Raw genomic sequence first — 20206 nt, 5'->3', positions numbered from 1 at the left:
CGCGTCCTGTACGTGGCCGATATCTGTACTACTGCTGGCAGTTACTTTACCCGCCTCCGCCTGCCAAGCGACACGTAGCGCGTCACCGCCTCGTCTTCTCCCTTCCATCTCCCCCAAATCTCCATTTTTTTTCTTACACTCGAAGCCTCATCGGGCTTTAATCGCATCCCTTCAACATTTATATAGGAATCCAGTAACGTCACTCAATTTGCACACCATTGCAATTCTTCAATGTCTTCTCAGAATCAAGCGAAACAACAACCACTCTACCCTAAAGTACTCGACTCCAATCCTGAGATCGACTCTGCTTTCCTCTCAAATCCTAAATCCAATTCCAATAGCTCGCCCTCTTCCTTCTACCCCTCTTTAGAGCAACCGTCTCCTTCCATTTCTTCGGATACTAAACCCTCGTCCCTCTACCCCACCGTCGACATGAAGGATCTCGCCAATCTCTTCCAGGACTCCGACGCCGCCGCACCCACCCTACCACCGCCGGTTGAGGAGACCTTTCTTCGCATTCCTGGCGCCATACTCCACCTCATTGATCGCAACCAAAGCGTTGAAATTGCTTCCGGTGAGTTCGCCGTTGTTCGCCTCGTTCAGGGTGAGAGCATCGTGGCCGTCCTTGCCCGCGTAGGCGCCGGAGATGACCATGACGACTCTGGCGTCCAGTGGCCCCTCGCACAGGACGAAGCCTCTGTCAAGCTCGACGACTCGCACTACTTCTTCTCACTCCACGTCCCTAAGACTGAGATCACTGAGGATGAATCGGAGGGGGTTCTGAACTATGGATTAACTTTTGCGTCGAAGGGGCAGGAAGATTTGCTGATGACGTTAGACGGAGTTTTGGAAGCGTATAGCAGCTTTTCTGTGCAGAAGCTGCCGGGTAAGGCGACATCATCGGTGTTGGATGGGTCAGTGGCAAAAGAGGTGACTCCGGCAGAAGCTATGGCTGATGGGCCAAAGAGAGAGCTAATGGAGAAGAGATCAGAGATTTATTGGACGACGCTTGCCCCCAATGTAGAGGACTATAGTGGATCAGTTGCGAAGGCGATTGCTAAAGGATCTGGACAGCTTATAAGAGGGATTTTGTGGTGTGGGGATGTTACTGTTGATAGGCTTAAGTGGGGCGAGGAAATGATGAAGCGACGAACGAGCCCCTGCTCCCAGCCGACGGAAGTTAGCAAGGATGCTTTAAAAAGAATGAAAAGGTTTGTTTTTTTTTTTCCTTTGGTTAAATGGATTTAATTAATGCATTTTGTTTAAATTGGTATGTTTTTATCCATACAATGGTTATTTTGTTATGCTCCTCTCCTAATCATTATTTTTATTATTTTGTTACCTTTTACTCAGTAGGCTGTTTTTTTTCCGTTATTACACTCAAGAGAATTAGGTTTAGTTCTATATCAAATATGTTGATGCTGAAATACAAGATATATGAATTTGTGTTGAAAGCTAGGTTAATCACCAACTCAAATACACATTTGGTTACATACTCTCCAACTAATGGTGTAAGAGCCCATGATTTGTCTAGGATCAAATGGTTCACATGATTTGTGGCTCCTGAGGTTCTTTGTGGTGCTCAGTTATGGTTAAGAAAATTCTAGAGCAAGCAAGTTTATGTTATTGTTGGATTGAATGAACTGTGCTGCACCTAAACCCTTTCACCTAACCGTCGGAATGTAGCTCCTGCTAACGCCCTCAATTCATTTTGCTTTCTATTCATAGAACAAAATCTGATTCTTCCATCGACTAGACTCTATTGAATCAGAGAGTATCGCACTTTATCGCAAAAACCTGGCTTGCTTAGTGGCTGGCTTGGCTTTTTCTTCTTAATGAAATTGGTTCTTTCAACTTAAAAGTAGTGAAAAACGCCAAGGAGTTCTTAGGCGTCCCTATATATAGATTCAAACGAGAAGACGCAATGATGCATCGTCTTATCATTTGTCCTGCCTTTTTTGGTCGTCCTCTTGTCTTCGGTTATAGCTGACGAAGACATTGATCTAGTTATCTTTCTATCTATCCTCTTTCTCAAGATAGATAAGCAAGATTTTTATCACTACTGGCAAGAAGCCTTAAGAGAAGAAGCCATTTCTAGTGGAAGAGGTTGGGACCTAGCCTTCTTGCTCTTATCTTCCTCCCTCATGTAGAAAGGAAAGGCATAGGTAGCTAGCCTGAGTCATTGCTTCCTCTATGAGCTGGATGTAGCGACTTTCTGTCATAGACATGATGGCAATGCAGAAAGCTCTCCTATGGCAGTGGGATTGTTAATGCACTTGAGAGTAACCGAGCTTAATTCACAATGGATATGTATTGGTGTTCAAATACGAAGTGATTGGCTTTCACCTATTAAATGAAAATTTTTTGTTTAAAAGGGATTAGACCATTGGCATGTTTGGCCCAACTTCAGTCTCGCTTTAGTTTTATACTCTCCCATGTGTGCATGTTTTAGTAAACTGAAAATTTAATGTTTTTTTATTATTTGATAGTTTTGTGGTGATTTTGACAGGGTTAAGACAGTCACAAAAATGTCAGAGAAAGTGGTATCTGGAGTTCTTAATGGTGTCGTTAAGGTATCTGGATTCGTCACGGGTTCTATTGTAAATTCAAAGGCAGGCAAGAAATTCTTTGGACTTGTTCCCGGGGAGATTGCTCTTGCTACTCTAGAGGGATTTGGTATGTCGTCATTTTACATAGCCTTTTTCCTATTTTTGCTGCTGAATTTCCACATTTTCTATGGTTAATAAGATAAATTCTTAAAAATGAGGTTCTGTCAATTATAAATTAAAAACTGAGCGCTTTGAATTTTGAATTCTTTTTTAGAATTTTATGGTCATGGTACTTTTTGCTATATTTTCATGTAGAATTTGAGGAAATTCTCAGCCCCAAATTTTAAATCACTTTGTTAAAATTTAATGCTTAATGCATAAACTTCGTTAGTTTTTTAGTTGATGCATAAACTAGTACCACATATGCACATATATTGTGAGAGGCCGGGGATTGAAAGAACTAAAACATTCGTACATGATCTGATTTCCTGTTTTCTGTAATTTACTACAACCTCCACTTGGTTGAAGGTTTGAAGGAATATGATAGGTAATACTTGAGTTAGCAAGTAACCCAAGAGGAAATATTTGAGTTTGAGAGCGACCCTAGCAATAATTAGCCAAAACAGATAGAAAAACAAGAAAAGACGGAGGAAATCGATTTAAGAAGACTGATTGCAATAGTAGAAACAAAGCAAAATAAACTCCAAACAAGATACAATTGATCCTCAATTCGAGAGAAGGATCGTCTCTCAATCTCTAAATTTTGAATCTAGAGCCCAAGACACCAATAAAACTCCAAGGAATTAACTCCAATTCATGCATAACCCTAACCCTAATTCCTCATCCCATACTTAAAGCATACAATTAATTATTTAAAGCCAAATTACTCCCTTGCCCTTGCCTGCCCCTCCTTTGCCTTCAATTTCTTTGAATTTGAATCCTTAGTGGGCCCCACTCCTTCCTCTCTCCTTATGTCGCCACCCTCCTCCTGTAGCAAAGAACCGGCCTCTTCAAAGAGGCTGGTTGGGGTTAGGCCGGTTCGCTAGGGCCGGTCTAACAGAATATTTAAAAAAAGGAAAAGAAAAAAAAAAGGCTGAGAGGATGAAACATGAATCATGATTTTCTTTTTCACTTCTGATTTTATGAAACTCTGTGGAGTTGATATTTCTCACCAAATATATTGAAATCAAAAACTCATTTGTAGTTATGTAGGCTTTAGAAATAAAGAAGAAGGATTCTATATTTAGAGAACTTTATTTAGTCAATCCTTCAATGTGTCTTGAATTTTCTGGTTTTTAAAGTAATCACTATATATAATAATTATTAAATCTTCAGGATCTGGTTGCTCAATTGCAACGCTTGTCAGGTGTTGAATGTTTGCTACCATGATATTGCTTTTGGCTAGTTTGGTACAATTTTTCTTTCTTACGTGGAATGTGAGGATCTTTAGGCATGCAAGTAAAACCAAAAACCCAACTCTTTCTAGATTATGAAGGCTTCATTTGAGACGGTTTTTTACTGCTTTTTAAAATGGCTTTCTAATACAAAATTTTTAATTTTTGTACTAGAAAGCTACTTTAAGAAGCAGCAAAAAAAGCCATCCCAAAAGAAAGCCGAAGTGCCTTCCCTGTTGCATCCTAGTCCAGTCCTCGCTGAGCCTAAATTTAAAGCAACTTTGAGAGGAATTGAATTATATTTAAACTAGTAATTGGTGCAATTGAATTATATTTAAACTAGTAATTGGTGCTTGTGTTCTATTAATCAGTTTCATAATATTTTTCAAGTTCCTAAGCTCTTTCTTGGCACCTCTTAGTACCTATTCTTACTGGGCCAGACTTTCTACTATTTTTTAATTTAAATACATTACTCATTGTTGTTTTGACTGTCTTTTAGGATATTGATCTTGTTTTCTTAGTTTTAAAATGAAAATATTATCTAATTTGCTGATTCTCTCTATCCATTCAGGTAAGGTTTCTGATGCCGTTGAAGTGGTTGGAAGGAATGTGTTGCAAACATCGTCAGTTGTGACAACAGGGGTTGTGTCACACAGGTATTGCTTGCATTTCTTACCTGAAACTAGCAGAAGTTAAGGTTTTGTTAGGGATGACTTTCTTACTGCTGCTTAAAATAATTTTTTAGTAGAAAATTTTAATTTTTATATTAAAAAATTAATTTAAGAAGCGGTAATAAAGTCATTCCAAACAAAGCTTAAGTAGATCGATACAATTTAAGTTGCACTCCAACAATTATATTTGTATGGATAATTGAATTTTTATAATGTATAGCTAATTTAGTACTGTTGGTGTTGCAGATATGGAGAGCAGGCTGCGGACATGACACATGAAGGGCTTGGCGCTGCTGGCCATGCCTTAGGAACTGCTTTGGCTGTATTTAAGATTCGTAAAGCACTTAATCCTAAGAATTCCGTTAAACCGAAGACTTTAGCGAAGTCATTTGCCAAATCAGCTGCTGCTGAGTTGAAAGCTAGTAAGCAAGTCAAAAAATGACAATAGTTTCTTTGTTTACCTGCAAAGCTACTTTAATCGATGCGTGCGAAGAGATGGAATTCTATGAAGTTGGATTGTATAGATTTTAGCTTCTTTATTAGTTTGGGATTTTGGTGTACTGTGGAGTGGATTGAAGTAGTGAAGTTTCTTTGTAATAATGTTGATGAAAATTCTATCATAAATATTTGTGAAAGATAGTGATTGCACCGATCTGATTGTTTTGTTACTCAATTCTTTTCCATTGTTGAGGATTTCGTATCAAGGTTGCTTGTCCCTTCAATGGCCAGATCTCATCTAGATTTGTTGTCGACAAGAGTTTTGGGATTGCATAAGCTATCAATTGTGTTTATGATCTTGACCCAATGAGATCTTGCAGTAACCTTCTCTCCAAAAATGCAATAGTTGCATTGTTTTTGTGAGGCGGAGAAATTATTACGTGCGGTTACCAAGTAGTTTGGAGGCGAATTAGGATGCGTCACGTCACATTGATACACAACGCCGGTACAACGTAAAATGATGACATGGTGCATACTGATTTATCCCAGGATGGTGTCCACCTAATAATTTTTCGATTACTTGAGATTCATTTGAAATAGTTTTCTTATTATTTTCTAAAATAATTTTTTAGTATAAAATTTTTCAGCTCAAAAAATTTTGTACTTAAAAATTGTTTTAGAAAGCAATAGGAAAATTATCCCGAAATGAAAAATTAGTCTGTACAGGCGCCGAATGTCATTCGGAGACCAATTAAAATGAGGCACGTTGACCCTGCGTTTGGTACCCCGTCCCGATACCGCTGATGTGTTGCATTCTGGTTGGTCTTCGGATGACGTTCTGTGTTCGGTCTCTGCACAGAATAATTTCTTCTCAAATGGAGCAGTAGTTATATGCTTGAAATATGGGGTTAATGGAATTGTATATTAAATAAATAGTAAAATTTAGATGGTAAATGTATAAATAAAATAATTTTTGAGTGCTAAATCTCCCATTTGTTTAAATACTTCATGCTTGGACATATCCTAAAACTGTTTAATGGAAAACAACAACGATTAAAGTTTATAATAGTCTCTTTTTAGGGTGGAAGCTGCACAAAGTTTCATTGACGAAACTTTGTTAGAGCCAGCAGATGGTCGTCATGGGAAAGATCAATGAAGAGGAATACAATCCAACTGTATTAATATAGACAAAACATAGGAAAACTACATAAAATGAAGATATTGACGTACGTAATAAATACAATTGAGAATGTAGCCCAATCAACAAAATAATAAAGTTTTGATGCGAAAAGAAGCTTATAAAAGTAATATTATAGTGAAAAAGAGTTAAATCTAAGATAACAAACATGATTGGAATTATTAAAAGATGATGATACAAATTTTCAATACAAACCTGTATTATGTTAGGTGCCTTGTGTGGAAAGTATTATACTTGTATTGCTTTTACTCAATATTATCAACTTGTTAAGGAGATTTTGGTTGAATTATGGTTTATGGAGCTAATGACAGTCAACCACAGCTCACTATCAAATCAATATCCTTCTAAATATTTCAAGCTCTACAATAAATCGATATCATCCAATGAGTAAGATATTAGTTTTCGTTTGAGACATCTTTTTTTATTGCTTCTTAAAGTAATTTTTAAGTACAAAAATTAAAATTTTTATACTAAAAAACTACTTTAAGAAGCAGTAAGATGGCTGTCCCAAACTAAGCCTAATACTGAGTTCACCTATGGTGATCAAAATGGAGTTTTAATTTTGTTAATCTTGTAAGTATATTTTGAGTTAATGATGATGTAATTTAACTCTTTATTTTGATAATTATAACTTATATACATGCATGTGTATAACTTAGATCAAAAGTGCAACACTAGGTTGCACTCGTTGATGTTTCTTAATTTCTACATAGCAGAAATGACAGTATCCATTGAAACACTTTTATTAATATTTATAACTTTAAGTATGATGTGGGTTAATAATAAAATTTAAATGCTAAATATTTATATTAATTTTTTTTGAGCTGTGATTTAATTTTTTTTAATATTTAAACTAATTAAAACAAATTCATACAGATAATATATATACAATTTAGAATTCAAAACCTTAGATTGATAGTCAAAATTTCTAACCGATATATCAATATGAGATTTATCAACATGGAAAACTATAGCATACCCTACAATTGATCCCCGCATGACGATTATCTCACGAATCACGTCCGCTAAAATAACGGAAATCACGCATCTTGAAGCCAATCAAATGACTTCAATAACATTCGGCTCATAAAAACGGAGCACCCGTCGTTCATAAGATTTTTCCACTCTCATACGTCTCTGGCTTCTTCACCAAGCAGGCCGGCGGCCGCCCAATATACTGGCCGCGACGTTGGAAGCGGGAGTTGTGCAATTTGGAAGAGACCAGAAGAAAGAAAGCATAAAATCCTAGCGATCTGTTGAGCTCTGAGACGACGCCATGGCACGCTACGACCGCGCGATCACCGTTTTCTCACCAGATGGGCATCTCTTCCAGGTGGAGTACGCTCTCGAGGCCGTCCGCAAGGGAAACGCCGCCGTTGGCGTCCGTGGCACAGACACCATCGTCCTTGGAGTCGAGAAGAAGGCGACGCCAAAGCTACAGGACTCCAGGTTTCATTTCTATCTCCCATTCCTCTATGGTTTTACTTGTCATCCTCTTCTGGACCTCGAACATTGCTCTTGGTCGCTCGTTTTTACAGGACCATGAAGAAGATCGCGAGCCTGGACAGCCACATCGCACTAGCCTGCGCGGGTCTCAAAGCTGACGCGCGGGTCCTGATCAATCGCGCCCGGATCGAATGCCAGAGCCACCGTCTCACGCTCGAGGATCCCGTGACCGTCGAGTACATCACCCGATACATCGCCGGCCTGCAGCAGAAGTACACTCAGAGCGGTGGTGTTAGGCCTTTTGGCCTCTCAACCCTTATTGTCGGCTTTGATCCCTACACCGGGGCGCCGTCGCTTTACCAGACAGATCCTTCGGGGACTTTCTCGGCGTGGAAGGCCAACGCTGCCGGGAGGAACTCGAATTCCATGAGGGAGTTCCTCGAGAAGAACTACAAAGAGACGTCGGGCCAGGAGACAGTCAAGCTGGCGATACGGGCGCTGCTCGAGGTTAGTTGTTTTTTTCCTCGCTGTTAAAGTTGCATTGCCTGATCACTCAGTTCCCATGGTTCTTTAGTTTTTAAGCCAGAAAAAGAGTATGTAAAACTTGAACAACCTTGAGCACCGCTAATTTGTTTTATTTACGGCAGATTAAAGATGATCTTGTAGGAGAGGTTGCACTAATTTTTAGGAAAGTTTATGCGATATATGCACGGGGTATTTGAGTGTTTGATTTCTCTTACATCACAGTTAGTGCTGCAGCGGAGGTATTTGAGTGTTTGATTTCTCTTACATCACAGTCAGTGATGCAGCAGATAAGTATCTTTTGCTGAGCGCATATTCCCATTTCTCCTAGACTACTCCTCGCACGCCATTTTGCCTCATTTCTACTGCTAAACCACAGTGTCAAGTGGCGTGTGATGACTCTGTCTCCCTCCATTTTGCTGTCATGGTTACTTACATGATAAAACTATTTGAATAATCTTTAAACTGGAAATTTTAGCGGAAAACTTTTCTTTTTGAGGTTGGTAAGCATTAGCGTGGAAGCCAATTTGCTTTCACAGGAGATATTAAGGCCATCAAATCTATGTACTTCAGCATTAGTTGATTTTCCTCATATTTTGTAATTGAACATGATAATACTGATTCTGATAATAAAGAATTTCATTGTTTCAACCTTGAAGATTTCTCTCCTTTAAGAATGACATAGCTTATCCCTCAATAGGCTGTGATGGAAGATCGATAATGCCAAGAAATTTGTTATTTATTATGTCATGTTTGAAAATATTTTCTTTTATCATTGAAATGGTACCATCCCTAGTGGTATATTATCTGTCATTTTGCCTCACTAAGATTCCCATTGATTTGCTTATATATGTGCCAAATGTTCATAGGTTGCGAAATTTTTATCATCTTGGTGACAAATAAAGACTCATATGTGTGTGAGAAGATGGAGATTGGTTTTTATTCTTTGAGAAAGGTAGTTGATGGAATGATAGGACAAAAATCCATAACTTCGAAATTTGAATATCTATTGTATTATTAGAAGCAACATCAAAAGGAACTTGATAGCCTAGGCTTCTCATTTATTTGCTAGGATTTATGATTTTTCAGAAAAAGATTCCTTTGTGATGAGTGTTTTGTAATCTATTTATCTTCATTGTGAGGACTCATATTTCTGCCATCGAACTATGAAATATGGGCTATTACATGATTTTGCTGCTTTAATGTGCAACAGATGTCCTGTTAGGCTTCCTCTATCTCATCCCTTCATGAACACATATAGCTGATTTCATATATTATCACTATTTTTGAAAGAGTAACATGATCCTGAAAGTTTGCTTACATTGTTATGCTTAATATATCATACATTTGCTCCATAATTTACTATTCATCATATTGTGCAAAAATCTAGTGCAAGTTGTAGTGGCTGTAATTCGTCATTTTAAGAAACATAATGGTTTTTTTGAAGTACACCTAAGTCACCACACCCCTATAAAACAAATCCACATTGGAGTAATGTGCTATAGCAAATCAATGCTTTGTTAAGATTGAAGAAGCTGAGAGGGGAATTGAATAGCTTTTCACCATCTTATTTGTTCTATATGCCCCCACCCTTGTTTCAAGACCTATATTAGAATTGAATATTCATTGGTCATTTAGGGACTCATCGGTAGGGGTTGAAGGCTCACATCCGTCTTTTTGACAAAGATGTTGCTCAGGCGCTATATGGAATAACTTTAATTATGATTCATATTGGTAAAAAATCCTTGCTTAGGAAGTTTGTTAAGATTGTTGAAAGAATAGATAGAAGTTAGGAAGTTTGGGGGGGGGGGGGGGGGGGGGTGGTGGTGTGGGGGGGGGGGGGGGGGGGGGGGGGTTGTGCACTATAAAGTGGACATAAGCCTTTCACCCAAATCCCCACCAACATGCCCTCCACCCCCCTAAATTTTGTCATGAATATGTAGAATGTAGAATATTCGACAAGCCTTTGTACATGAAAATTAAATTATATTTATGTAACATCTATGATCTATTGCCCATAAGGCTTGGTTTAGGAGTGCACTTTTCTCCACATCATTAGCCAATTTTGATAATTGGATATGAAGCTCATGCATCCTTTTTTATAGTAAGCAATACAATTTGGTTTAATTGACATGGGTGGGTTTCCATATTATTTATCACCATTGATAACTTCAAGAAATTGGTTTAGTTTCTTGGATGTTCATGATTTTGCATGGTTTAAAAGATATTGCTTCTGCAAGTTACATAATCATAATGACAATAAGTGTACAAATGGTTAGTCACATAAGCCAATTATAATCTTGTGTTAAACTGTGTATATTATTAGTACATGTTATGAGCTATTGACTCATTATCACTTTATTATTGGCTATAAATTATTCACTTGCGTTTGATGGGGTTTTGTTGTTAGTAAAATATAAATGAGGAATATTTTGCTGTGTAGGCTCAATTATATATGCAACTTTAATTATGAATATGCATACATGTTTATTAGCTTTTCCATGTTTTAATTCTTAAAAGTTTGGTATATTTTGCGCCATATCATATTTTACGCATATCTTATGCTTGTTTTCATGTCTCCTAGTAGATTTTGTTTGTATTTATTTCCTATTAGTTGGTTAGCTTCCAAGGGGTGCTAATTTAATATATTTTCAAGATTCTTTGACATTTTTCTTTTTCAGCAATTGATGTGCATGGATACACAAATTTTTAAATAAGTATCCTAAAAGTTAGCTTTGTAGTTTATATTGGTTGTAATAGGATATTGTACAAACTTCTTGGTGTTCCTAAGCTAATTAGATGTAGTAAATAGATTTTGTGAAATGGACATTCAATATCACCTTTGTCACCATCCTTTCTTAACTACTTTGGGCTGGTTTTGTTTAACTTTCTCATCACTTCCATTGTGAGTTGCCAAGGTGTTGAATCTAGTTAAGGTGAATTCTATTATTCAATTGTTGAATCTGGTTAGCATTGGTTTATTCAATTGTTTCCATTGGTTTGATTTTAATGTGTTAGTACCATTTGTTTGACATGGTTTTATATGATTTGTTGTAAGATTAGTTTAATTGATTTAGTTTGTTTAATGTATGGTTGAAGTCAGTTTTATGATTTAAATTTTTTTTTGGTTAATAGATTTTGATTTTGATTTATGTTTTTTGTTTTGAAATGATTTGATTTATTGATTTTAATTTTGATTTTATTTAATAAACTTCAATTTGAATTAGTTGATTTGATACGATTTAAATTTTTTGCTTTGTTTGATATTTGTTAATTGATTTAATTTGTTTGATCAATTCAATCTGTTAAATTTTGATTTGTTGAATTTGATTTAGTGAATTTGAACTTATGAAAGGATTTGTATGGTGTTGATTTTAGTTGATAAAATGTTTCGATTCTTTTATTTTTTTATGTTATTTGGTTTGATTGAAGTTTGATTAACCATTACATTTGTTTGATTATGACTTTGGTTTTGATTGTTAGTTTTTATGATTTATATATTGTATTCTGTTTTGTTGAATTAAATGTGTTTACTTCCTTAAATTGTTATTTTTTTTAATCTTTAATTTTGTTTGTTTAATTATTTATTTTAAATTTATTTTCTGATTTTGATTTTGGTTGAAGTTTTATTTATTTTTTTATTACAGTTCTTGGATTCCAGGTTTCTTAATTCTAATCAATGATTTAAATATTTAATATTTTGTTTTTTATTTCATTTTAATTTGATTTGATCGTCGGCTTTATTTGAGTTAGATTTGTTATGCCTGGTAAATTGGTTTGAAGCCTTTGATTTCATTAAATTCGATTAATCCATTTGATTAATTTTACAATTTAACTTATTTAATTAAATAATGGTTTTAGTTTTGTTTGTTTTATTGATGGTTTGAGGTTTAATTTGACTTCATTTTATCAGTCTTATGATTCATGTGTTAAGGTCTAGCAGTTTTCCTTCCGACTTATCTGTGCTTGCGCATGTTTTAAATTTGGGTTTTTCTTGGTCTAGGTGGCAGCAGTCTGATCGTCCAGATGGAGTTTAACTGCTGCATTTGATTCCTAGATTTACATTTGGTTCACATGCGTAGAATAGTTTCATGCATGATTGATTTCAGTTCGCCTGATTTTGGAGTTCGAACTTAAGGAATTATCTCCGCCATTAATTTTTTACTGGAGGGAACTATAAGTTCTATTTTCTTATTCGGCTGCTATAATCAATGCAGCGATGGGGGTGAGCTTTTGCAGCATTAATCAGAGGCAGGGGGAGGGGATTATGAGCTAGAATAGTTGCTCATGGTTTTAGTTATTTGAAAGCAGGTTGTTTAGGTTATTGCATTGTAAGCTCCTTTCTGCTATGGAGTGGAAGACAATGCTGGGGAAAGAATAGAAAACGAGCAACAGTTTTGTTTCTTGGTTTGTTTTTTTCCACCAAAGAGATGAGTCCGATTTTTCGAGCTTCGATTTTGTTTTGATTGATGCTTTTGTTGTCTTTTAGCTCTAGGCTGGTTATCCAACTGTAATCGTAACCTCCCTATGACGAATTATAATGCAGCATTTTCGTAGAGGCAAAAATTAAAAAGGAATTATGAAAGTTTATTTAAGGAAAGATGGTTTATTTGAATTCAGATTTGAGAGGAAATTAGAAAAAGTTTATTTTAAGGAAAGACGGGATGAGTTGAATTCAGATTTTGTTGGGAGGGAATTAGAAATTTTTATATTAGGGTTAATTGGGTTATGTTAGGATGAGGAGATTATTTGTGTTTGTTGTAGTTTGTTTTGGAGTTATTTCTAGTAGCGTCTAGAATTTTTGGAGAGCCGATCTACCTCTCGAATAGTAGATTAACTTGTATCTTGGTTTGTTGTGCTGATATAAAAAAAATGTTCTCGCCGATTTTTGCTGCAATTTTCTCTTCGTTCTTGCTGTTTTTACTGTGTATAGATTACATTCCCATCAATTTGGTTATTTTGAATTTTGATGCAGACACACCTCTCACTTAATTAGACATGCTTGATTAGCAATATTCATAGAATGAGTCAATTGACGTAGTTTTCCTTGTTGCTTAAATAACCAAGTAATTTAACAGTTATCAAGCTAAGATTTTACACTCCTGCATGTCTTATTTTTTTACACTCCTGGAAGCTTATTGAATGCAATCATGAACCATATAATATGAATACTTTCTGACTTAAATATTTATAATGTATTTTGCTCTGTTCTTATCTCAAATTTTCTTTCAGATTTTAAAACTCGAAAACCATCCAAATTCATTTATATTTAATACAGGTCGTTGAGAGTGGGGGCAAGAACATAGAGATTGCTGTGATGACAAAAGAACATGGTCTTCGCCAGCTTGAGGAGTCTGAGATCGATGCAATTGTTGCTGAGATTGAATCAGAGAAAGCTGCAGCCGAGGCTGCAAAGAAGGCGCCTTCAAAGGAAACCTAATTTTATCGCATGGAACAGCAACTCTCCTTCCAATTCTGAAAACCTCAATATTGCTCGCAAGTCTTTTTGTTTGTTTTTTCCATACAATGAAAAGCTTCACTCTTGGGGAGAATGGCTATTCAGACCTGTAAGTATGATGCCTTTCAAATATTTTTAACATTACTGGAAGATAAAAAACTTGCAGATACTGCTTTTACTTGTTTTTTCTGTAATCCCGCATAAAACATTTTCTTTGTTGAAGTTATTGAGAGTTGAGATTAGGACTATGTTTGGAACATCTTTCTTACTGTTTTTAAAACTATCTTTTTAGTAAAAAATTTCTAAAAATTTCGTGAATTAGAAATTTTTGTAGTAAAAAATTACTTTAAAAATCTATAAGAAAATCGTCACAAATGAAGCCCGTGTTGAAAGCCCGATATATTTACATTTATTTAATAGAGTATGGAAGACTTTTTTTTAATATATATCTTAAATTTTATACTCAGGGGCGGATCTATCTAAAATATGGGTGTGGGCAATTATATATAATTTTTTAGGTAGTTTATCCACTGTCATCTATTTTTTAATCTTTATTACAAGGGTTGTTCTACAATTGCCCGATTTGCTATTATGGTTTTTAGGCAATTGCTCCCAGTATAATTAAACGCATTGTGTAGACGTGTTATAGTTAGAGAACGATGAATCAAATACAAAGAGAAATAGTTAAGAGAATTCAAAATATTCTTACAACCAAAATTTATTCCGGGGGTGCTTTCCCTTTGGACTTTAGACATATCTGCGAAATCTCTACATTTTTACTTATAAGTTTATCCCTCCTAAAAATTATAGCTGGTTTCGCTCTTGTTTATGCTACATATGATTTATTTAATATCTTATGGGCTTGTGAATGTTGACTGTAACTGCTGCACGCCAGATCGGACAAACCGCTCCTCCGACCGACATACCCAAACGACACAATCGCCTCTGTCGGTCCCACCTCACGACGATTCGCTCACCGCCTCACTCACGATAGTAAATCCCTCTCTCATTCAGTTCTCACACACAGACGCACACTCAAGAGATTCACAGAGAAGAGAAAGAAAGGGTTTTAGAAAACCTACCTCTTCTCCCGACCGTCCAAGCCCGACCTCGCCGTCGACCTCCTGCCGCCGTGCCCTAGCCGCCACCGGCCGGACTCACCGCCGACGCCGCCGCTCCGACGCCCTGCCCGCGCCCGTGCCCTTGTGCCCGCGCCCGTGCCCGCTGCCTCGCGCCTGCCGGGAGAACCCAAAAAAGGTTCGGGTCGGGTCAACCCGGCAACCCTTCGGGTCGGGTCCGGTTCGGATTTCCGACCCGTTTGTCTACCTGGGTCGGGTTAGGGTCGACCCGTTTGAACCCATGTCAGTTCTGGTTCGACCCGAACTCGACCCGTGCCCCGAAATTGACACCCCTAGGGTTTAGGGAAAGTGCATTCAACATAACTTGGCTATCTACTCATTTTAAGTAGTTTTTTTTTTTCTATTTCAAGAACACATTCTAAATTTATATATGAATTTTAGAGGTATCAACTACTCCCTTATATCAAAATAAATATGAATAAATAAATGATGTTATAATTGAATATTGTTATAATTAAAATAAATTTAACTTTAAGGTGGTGTAATTGCATAAAAATGATTTTTGAAAATAAATAAAAAGGATATTGATAAGGTGATTAAAACCTTTATATTTTTGGGTATAGAAAATTTGTTATTTTATTAATTAATTGAATTATATGGACTACAAAATGCATCAACTTCTTAAGTATATTGATAAGGTTTTATAAGTATCATTGCTCATAAATTAATCTTTAATACTAGTTAATAGTGATAGACATTATTCTCTTTTAATTATGAAAGTAATTTAAAGTTTCTAATGAATACAAACTAAGAATAAATGATATGCATATTATTTCAAGTAGGATTGTTGTATGTTAGAAAATTCATAATGATGCATAAAGAGTTTTACATGACTATCTAATACACAAAAATAAAATAAAAGAAATATGAGAGACATGAAAGATTTTAAATGGAAAATCTGAAAGGAAAAAAATTATATGACAAGATTTTGTTGAAATAATTCATCATAGTTCAAATTAAAGTTCATTTTTTTCCCACATGTAGAAGATGTAAATATGAAATTGGGAGCAATAGTTTGGTTTCTTATAGTTTTGGTAGATATTGCGGGAGAAGTGACAGAGAGATGGTGATGACATTCAGATGATGTTGGTCAGATTATAGTGGTTGGATAATAACAAATAGATAATGGTAGTCGAACGATAACAATCGTACAACGATAATTAGTTCATATGGAATAAACTAAAACAATCGAGTGAGATGGTTAGGTGATGATGTGAATGATTTGAGCTCATTAGGGCTCAAAATCGAGCCACCTTTGATATTATTGGGTTCGTCTCATTTAGAAATTCAGTTTGGCAACTAGTTGTTGCAGTTAGAGTTAAAACTACCTGAATTTAATTTCTAGATTTTTCAATATGAAATAATGCTTTGATATTCATGCTCATCAAATGAAATTTTTGGAGACATTAAGTACACCGAGTTGAGAAATATGATTTACCAATAAGAATTATGCTATTTGAAAAAGGAATGCATGAAAGATAAAGTGAGCATCTCCTAAAATACCTTTAATTAGATTTCTAATGGTAAAAGCATAATAGACAGCCCCATGAAAATATCTCAACAAAAAAAAAAAAAAGTTTTTTTTTCCTATAGTTTACATATGTGATGTAAAAAAAAAAACTCTCTTATTATTATTATTATTTTTTGATAAAACCCACTTTAAAAAAAATATAAGTATTTAATGATTCATTAGTTATTTAAAATACAATATTTAAAGCAAAACCTATGAGTTAATTATTCAATCTATTATAAGAAAATGAAAAATAATAAAAGCAACTAAACAAGCAATCCAGAATGAGTAGAAGAGACCTAAGCCACCAAAGAGTTGGATCACAAAGGAATGCAAGAGCAACAAAAGAGTAGCAATCTGCTCCAACCAGCAAAGATAGCAAAGAGTCAGAACAGCTTGCCAACATCAACCTGCACAAGAGGAAGCCATGAAGAAAGAAGACGTAAATAAAAGGGAAACCAAAACAGTAGCTGACAGCCAACCCTCTAGGCAAAAGAGCTGCAACAACCAGTAAAGGATCCATCTGGCAGCAGTCATCCAAACCCCAAACATGCCAAGAGACAAAACCAACATGCCAACAACCCTACCATGCAAATCCAACCAATCATATCAAAAAAATGAAAAGGGACAAATAACATAGTAGCCCCACCATTGCTAATCCAAAAAAAAGTGCACATACAATACATAAAAAAAGGAAAAGCCAAGACGGAAAAAAAAAAAATTCTTTTTGAATTTTACAACCCAAAACAACTCAGCCCAAACCCAAACACCCAACAGACCTCAACCCAACAAAAGACCCAGCTACCAATTGAAGCATCACCAACCCAAAAATAGAAACGACAAAGGAGGCCAACAACAACATATAGAAACAAGAAACATAATAAATTACTTCCTTTAGATTTTCTCCTACCCCATTTGCCTCCACCACGAGAAAAAGTTTTTTCAATGATGCTACCAACATTCAGAACATTCAGAATATACATCGCAAGAAACTCATCCACCGCGTCATCCACTTCTTCCCCCAATAGTCCACAGGGCGAGTAAACAAACCCATCCAACCAACCCAAATGATCCAAAAAGGTATCATTCATGTTCAATGATAATTGGGCTTTCAAAGCATCATTTGAAATAAGAGAAATCAGAACATCTATAAAAGGCACTTGTTCATTCGGTATCACAATATTAGTCAACAAAGTCGTTTCTTCGAAGATGGCAAGGGGGAATCATCATTAGCTCTACTAGAAGATCCATTCAACACTACCGTATTAACATTGCAAAAAACATTCTCAACAACACTGGGTGAAGTAGTTGGTTGATATTTATCAGTATAAATTAAAGCCAATTTGTTAGCCACCTCATTAATAATTACATCACCATCCTTTTGAACTGCACAAGAAAAATCCACTAAAGGAGAAGCACAATGATTACCATAGTTTAGCACAACATGATCAATTAAATATATACCCGCTGTATTAATTTTAATACTACAATCCTTCTCCGACACAGAACCAATAATAGGAAGAACAACAGGGTCTTTAGAGCTAAAATGGACGGGCTCAGACGAATGCCCCGCATCAGCAACAATCAAAGGATGAAGCATAATCTCATTTTCCAAATGACCCGCAACACTAGCATCCACATTATCATGTAATGATAAGTCACACATTGGACATTATCATGCACATCATTAGAAAGCATATCACCCACATTAATGAGAGCGTTACGTAAGCGAGAATCCAACATACCACCAACATTGTTCACATTATCCCTAGGCATAGTATGGTCCTTAATTAAATGAGGATGAAGGTGAACACATTCTTTTTTAAAATAACCTAAAGATTTACAATGATCATAAAAGGATGAAAACTCTTCCATCAAAATACTTTGAATATAACCAAAATTTTCATGGCCTATCCAAACACTATCCGGATACTGTTTCGTGATGTCGAGCTCCATCAATACTCTAGAAACCTATGGACGAGAGGCCACTGCGGTGGGAGTATCAATACGAAGGGGACGACCAAAACTGGAACCAAGACCGTGTAGAATACGAGGTGCAAAAAAGTGTGGGCAGAGATTCGGGAATGAAACCTAAACCGGAACAATGGGGGATTCTTCAGAAATATCCACAAATGGAGATCAGTTAGTTAATTTCATGAAACAGTTACTAACAAAGTATGAGTGGTGAGAGAAAACTTTGCAGCAATCCATATCATTACGCAATTTTATCAAAACATACTGAGAATCCAGTAAGGTGATGGAGAACTCATCGGACAATTTTAAATTAAAAAAGAACATCCTAATCACATCCAAAGAAGGCCTACAATTAGGAAAATAACTGATAAGAGAAAGGGCAAAAAGGGGCCAAGAGCTAAGACTTTTTCCTCCGAAATTCAAAGAGAAGGCAACCCTCGAAAAGTAGAGGTTTTAAGGTCTGCAAATGGAACCGACGATGAAACCCCGACAGGGCATCAAGAAAGATCTTAAGTTGACTTTGTCATTCTAAAAATCAAGGTCTTCCAACCTTGATTAACCGCCATTCGCCGAGGTGAAGGCAGAACAATCAAGAAAACGAGAATAACAAAGCTGAGAAAAACCAAAACCATCGGGAGAAAAGAAAAAAAAAAACAGCTATTAAGGCAGGAGAGAAACTTTCCTAGCTGGAGAGAGAAGGCCGACAGCAAGAAACCAGACCGCCGGCGGGGGAAGGTGGATGGGGCCAAAACCCTAGTACAGGTAGGAAAATTTGAGTTACGAAATCTACCAATGCAAAAGAAGTGAAATTACTGGATGAAAAAAAAAAAAAAAAAACACTAGTTCTTGAAGTTGAGAGGATTTAGGGTTTTATGGTTCACCTATCTTCTTATTTACGAAGCTGCAAACCCTAATGGCTTAGTAATTGGGCCACTCAGATCATACAGGCAATTGATGTCAGCATAGCACCCCTAGCCATCTAACAACTATCTTATTTTTCCTTATCATCTCCTTACATACATCTTGCAATTAAGTCCATCCTCTAATACAAAAAAACTACATATTTCTTCCAACAATTTAACCCATAATCTTCTCTTAGTGTGTAAGTGAGCCAAGCCCGCTCAAATTCGACTTGCTAATGTGCTCACGAGTTTAGCTTATGGAGTTTCGAGTTCAAACTTGAGCCTATAATCAAACTTGTTTACTAAACTAGCTCGAATTTGAGCTCAATCTGACTCGACTTGTTAGTTCATCTAGCTACTCAATTTTAAAATTTTTTAATAAACCTTTTCCTTAATTTTTTTTTAAGATAATAAAAATTCAAACTTCATGAACGAGCTGAGTTCGAACTCAGTGCTCATCACGTCCAATGTAAAAGCTTCCACATTGCTGATATGAACTGTTTTGGCTGATGGAAAATATCTTCTTCCTTGACGGCTTAAGGTGCTCATAAGAATTCCGCTACACAGTCCTCTTTCCAGAGATCTCTGATCAAGTACTGTATATCTGCTCTGAATTCAAATATATATTCAGAGTCAACAAATGCGCCGTTTGACGAACAAATCTTTCGATCATTAGTCAAAAATTGGAGAAGGAAAAAAGTCTTAAATCTTCCTTCTACGTCCTTTCTTCCTTTTTCATCTGTGGAGAAGAGCATATGGCTTGTGGCATTTGCCATCTGCATGCTCTCTTTGACCAAATAAAAATTTACGCACATTTTTGTATTAATTAGAATCTAAAGGATGATATTAGTCACATGTTTTTTTTTAATTAATGGTTATTTCATTTTTATATCACCACTATATATATAGGAAAATTTTCATGTTTCATATGAATGGGTTTGGAATTTATTATTTTATTTTCAAAATTAATGTGAGCGTATTCTTTTCTATATATTTATTATGTTT

The 20206-nt window shown here is 36.0% G+C and overlaps 2 protein-coding genes across 2 annotated transcripts; both read left to right on the top strand.

The window, feature by feature from the left end:
* Positions 1 to 5269, top strand: LOC110112186 (protein EARLY-RESPONSIVE TO DEHYDRATION 7, chloroplastic). The gene is made up of 4 exons (XM_020844317.2): positions 1 to 1211; positions 2510 to 2676; positions 4515 to 4599; positions 4861 to 5269. The coding sequence occupies exons 1-4, from the start codon at positions 232 to 234 to the stop codon at positions 5054 to 5056; spliced, it is 1428 nt and encodes a 475-aa protein (XP_020699976.1). The 5' UTR covers positions 1 to 231; the 3' UTR covers positions 5057 to 5269.
* A 2111-nt stretch (positions 5270 to 7380) lies between these two features.
* Positions 7381 to 13924, top strand: LOC110112199 (proteasome subunit alpha type-7). Its single transcript, XM_020844339.2, has 3 exons — positions 7381 to 7699; positions 7789 to 8203; positions 13497 to 13924. Exons 1-3 carry the CDS (start codon positions 7527 to 7529, stop codon positions 13656 to 13658), a joined length of 750 nt encoding a protein of 249 aa, XP_020699998.1. The 5' UTR covers positions 7381 to 7526; the 3' UTR covers positions 13659 to 13924.
* The last annotated feature ends 6282 nt before the right edge of the window (positions 13925 to 20206 follow it).

The sequence above is a fragment of the Dendrobium catenatum genome, unplaced genomic scaffold, assembly GCF_001605985.2.
Source record: "Dendrobium catenatum unplaced genomic scaffold, ASM160598v2 fragScaff_scaffold_178, whole genome shotgun sequence".
Lineage (NCBI taxonomy): Eukaryota > Viridiplantae > Streptophyta > Magnoliopsida > Asparagales > Orchidaceae > Dendrobium > Dendrobium catenatum.
This window is presented reverse-complemented; position numbering and strand designations above follow the sequence as displayed.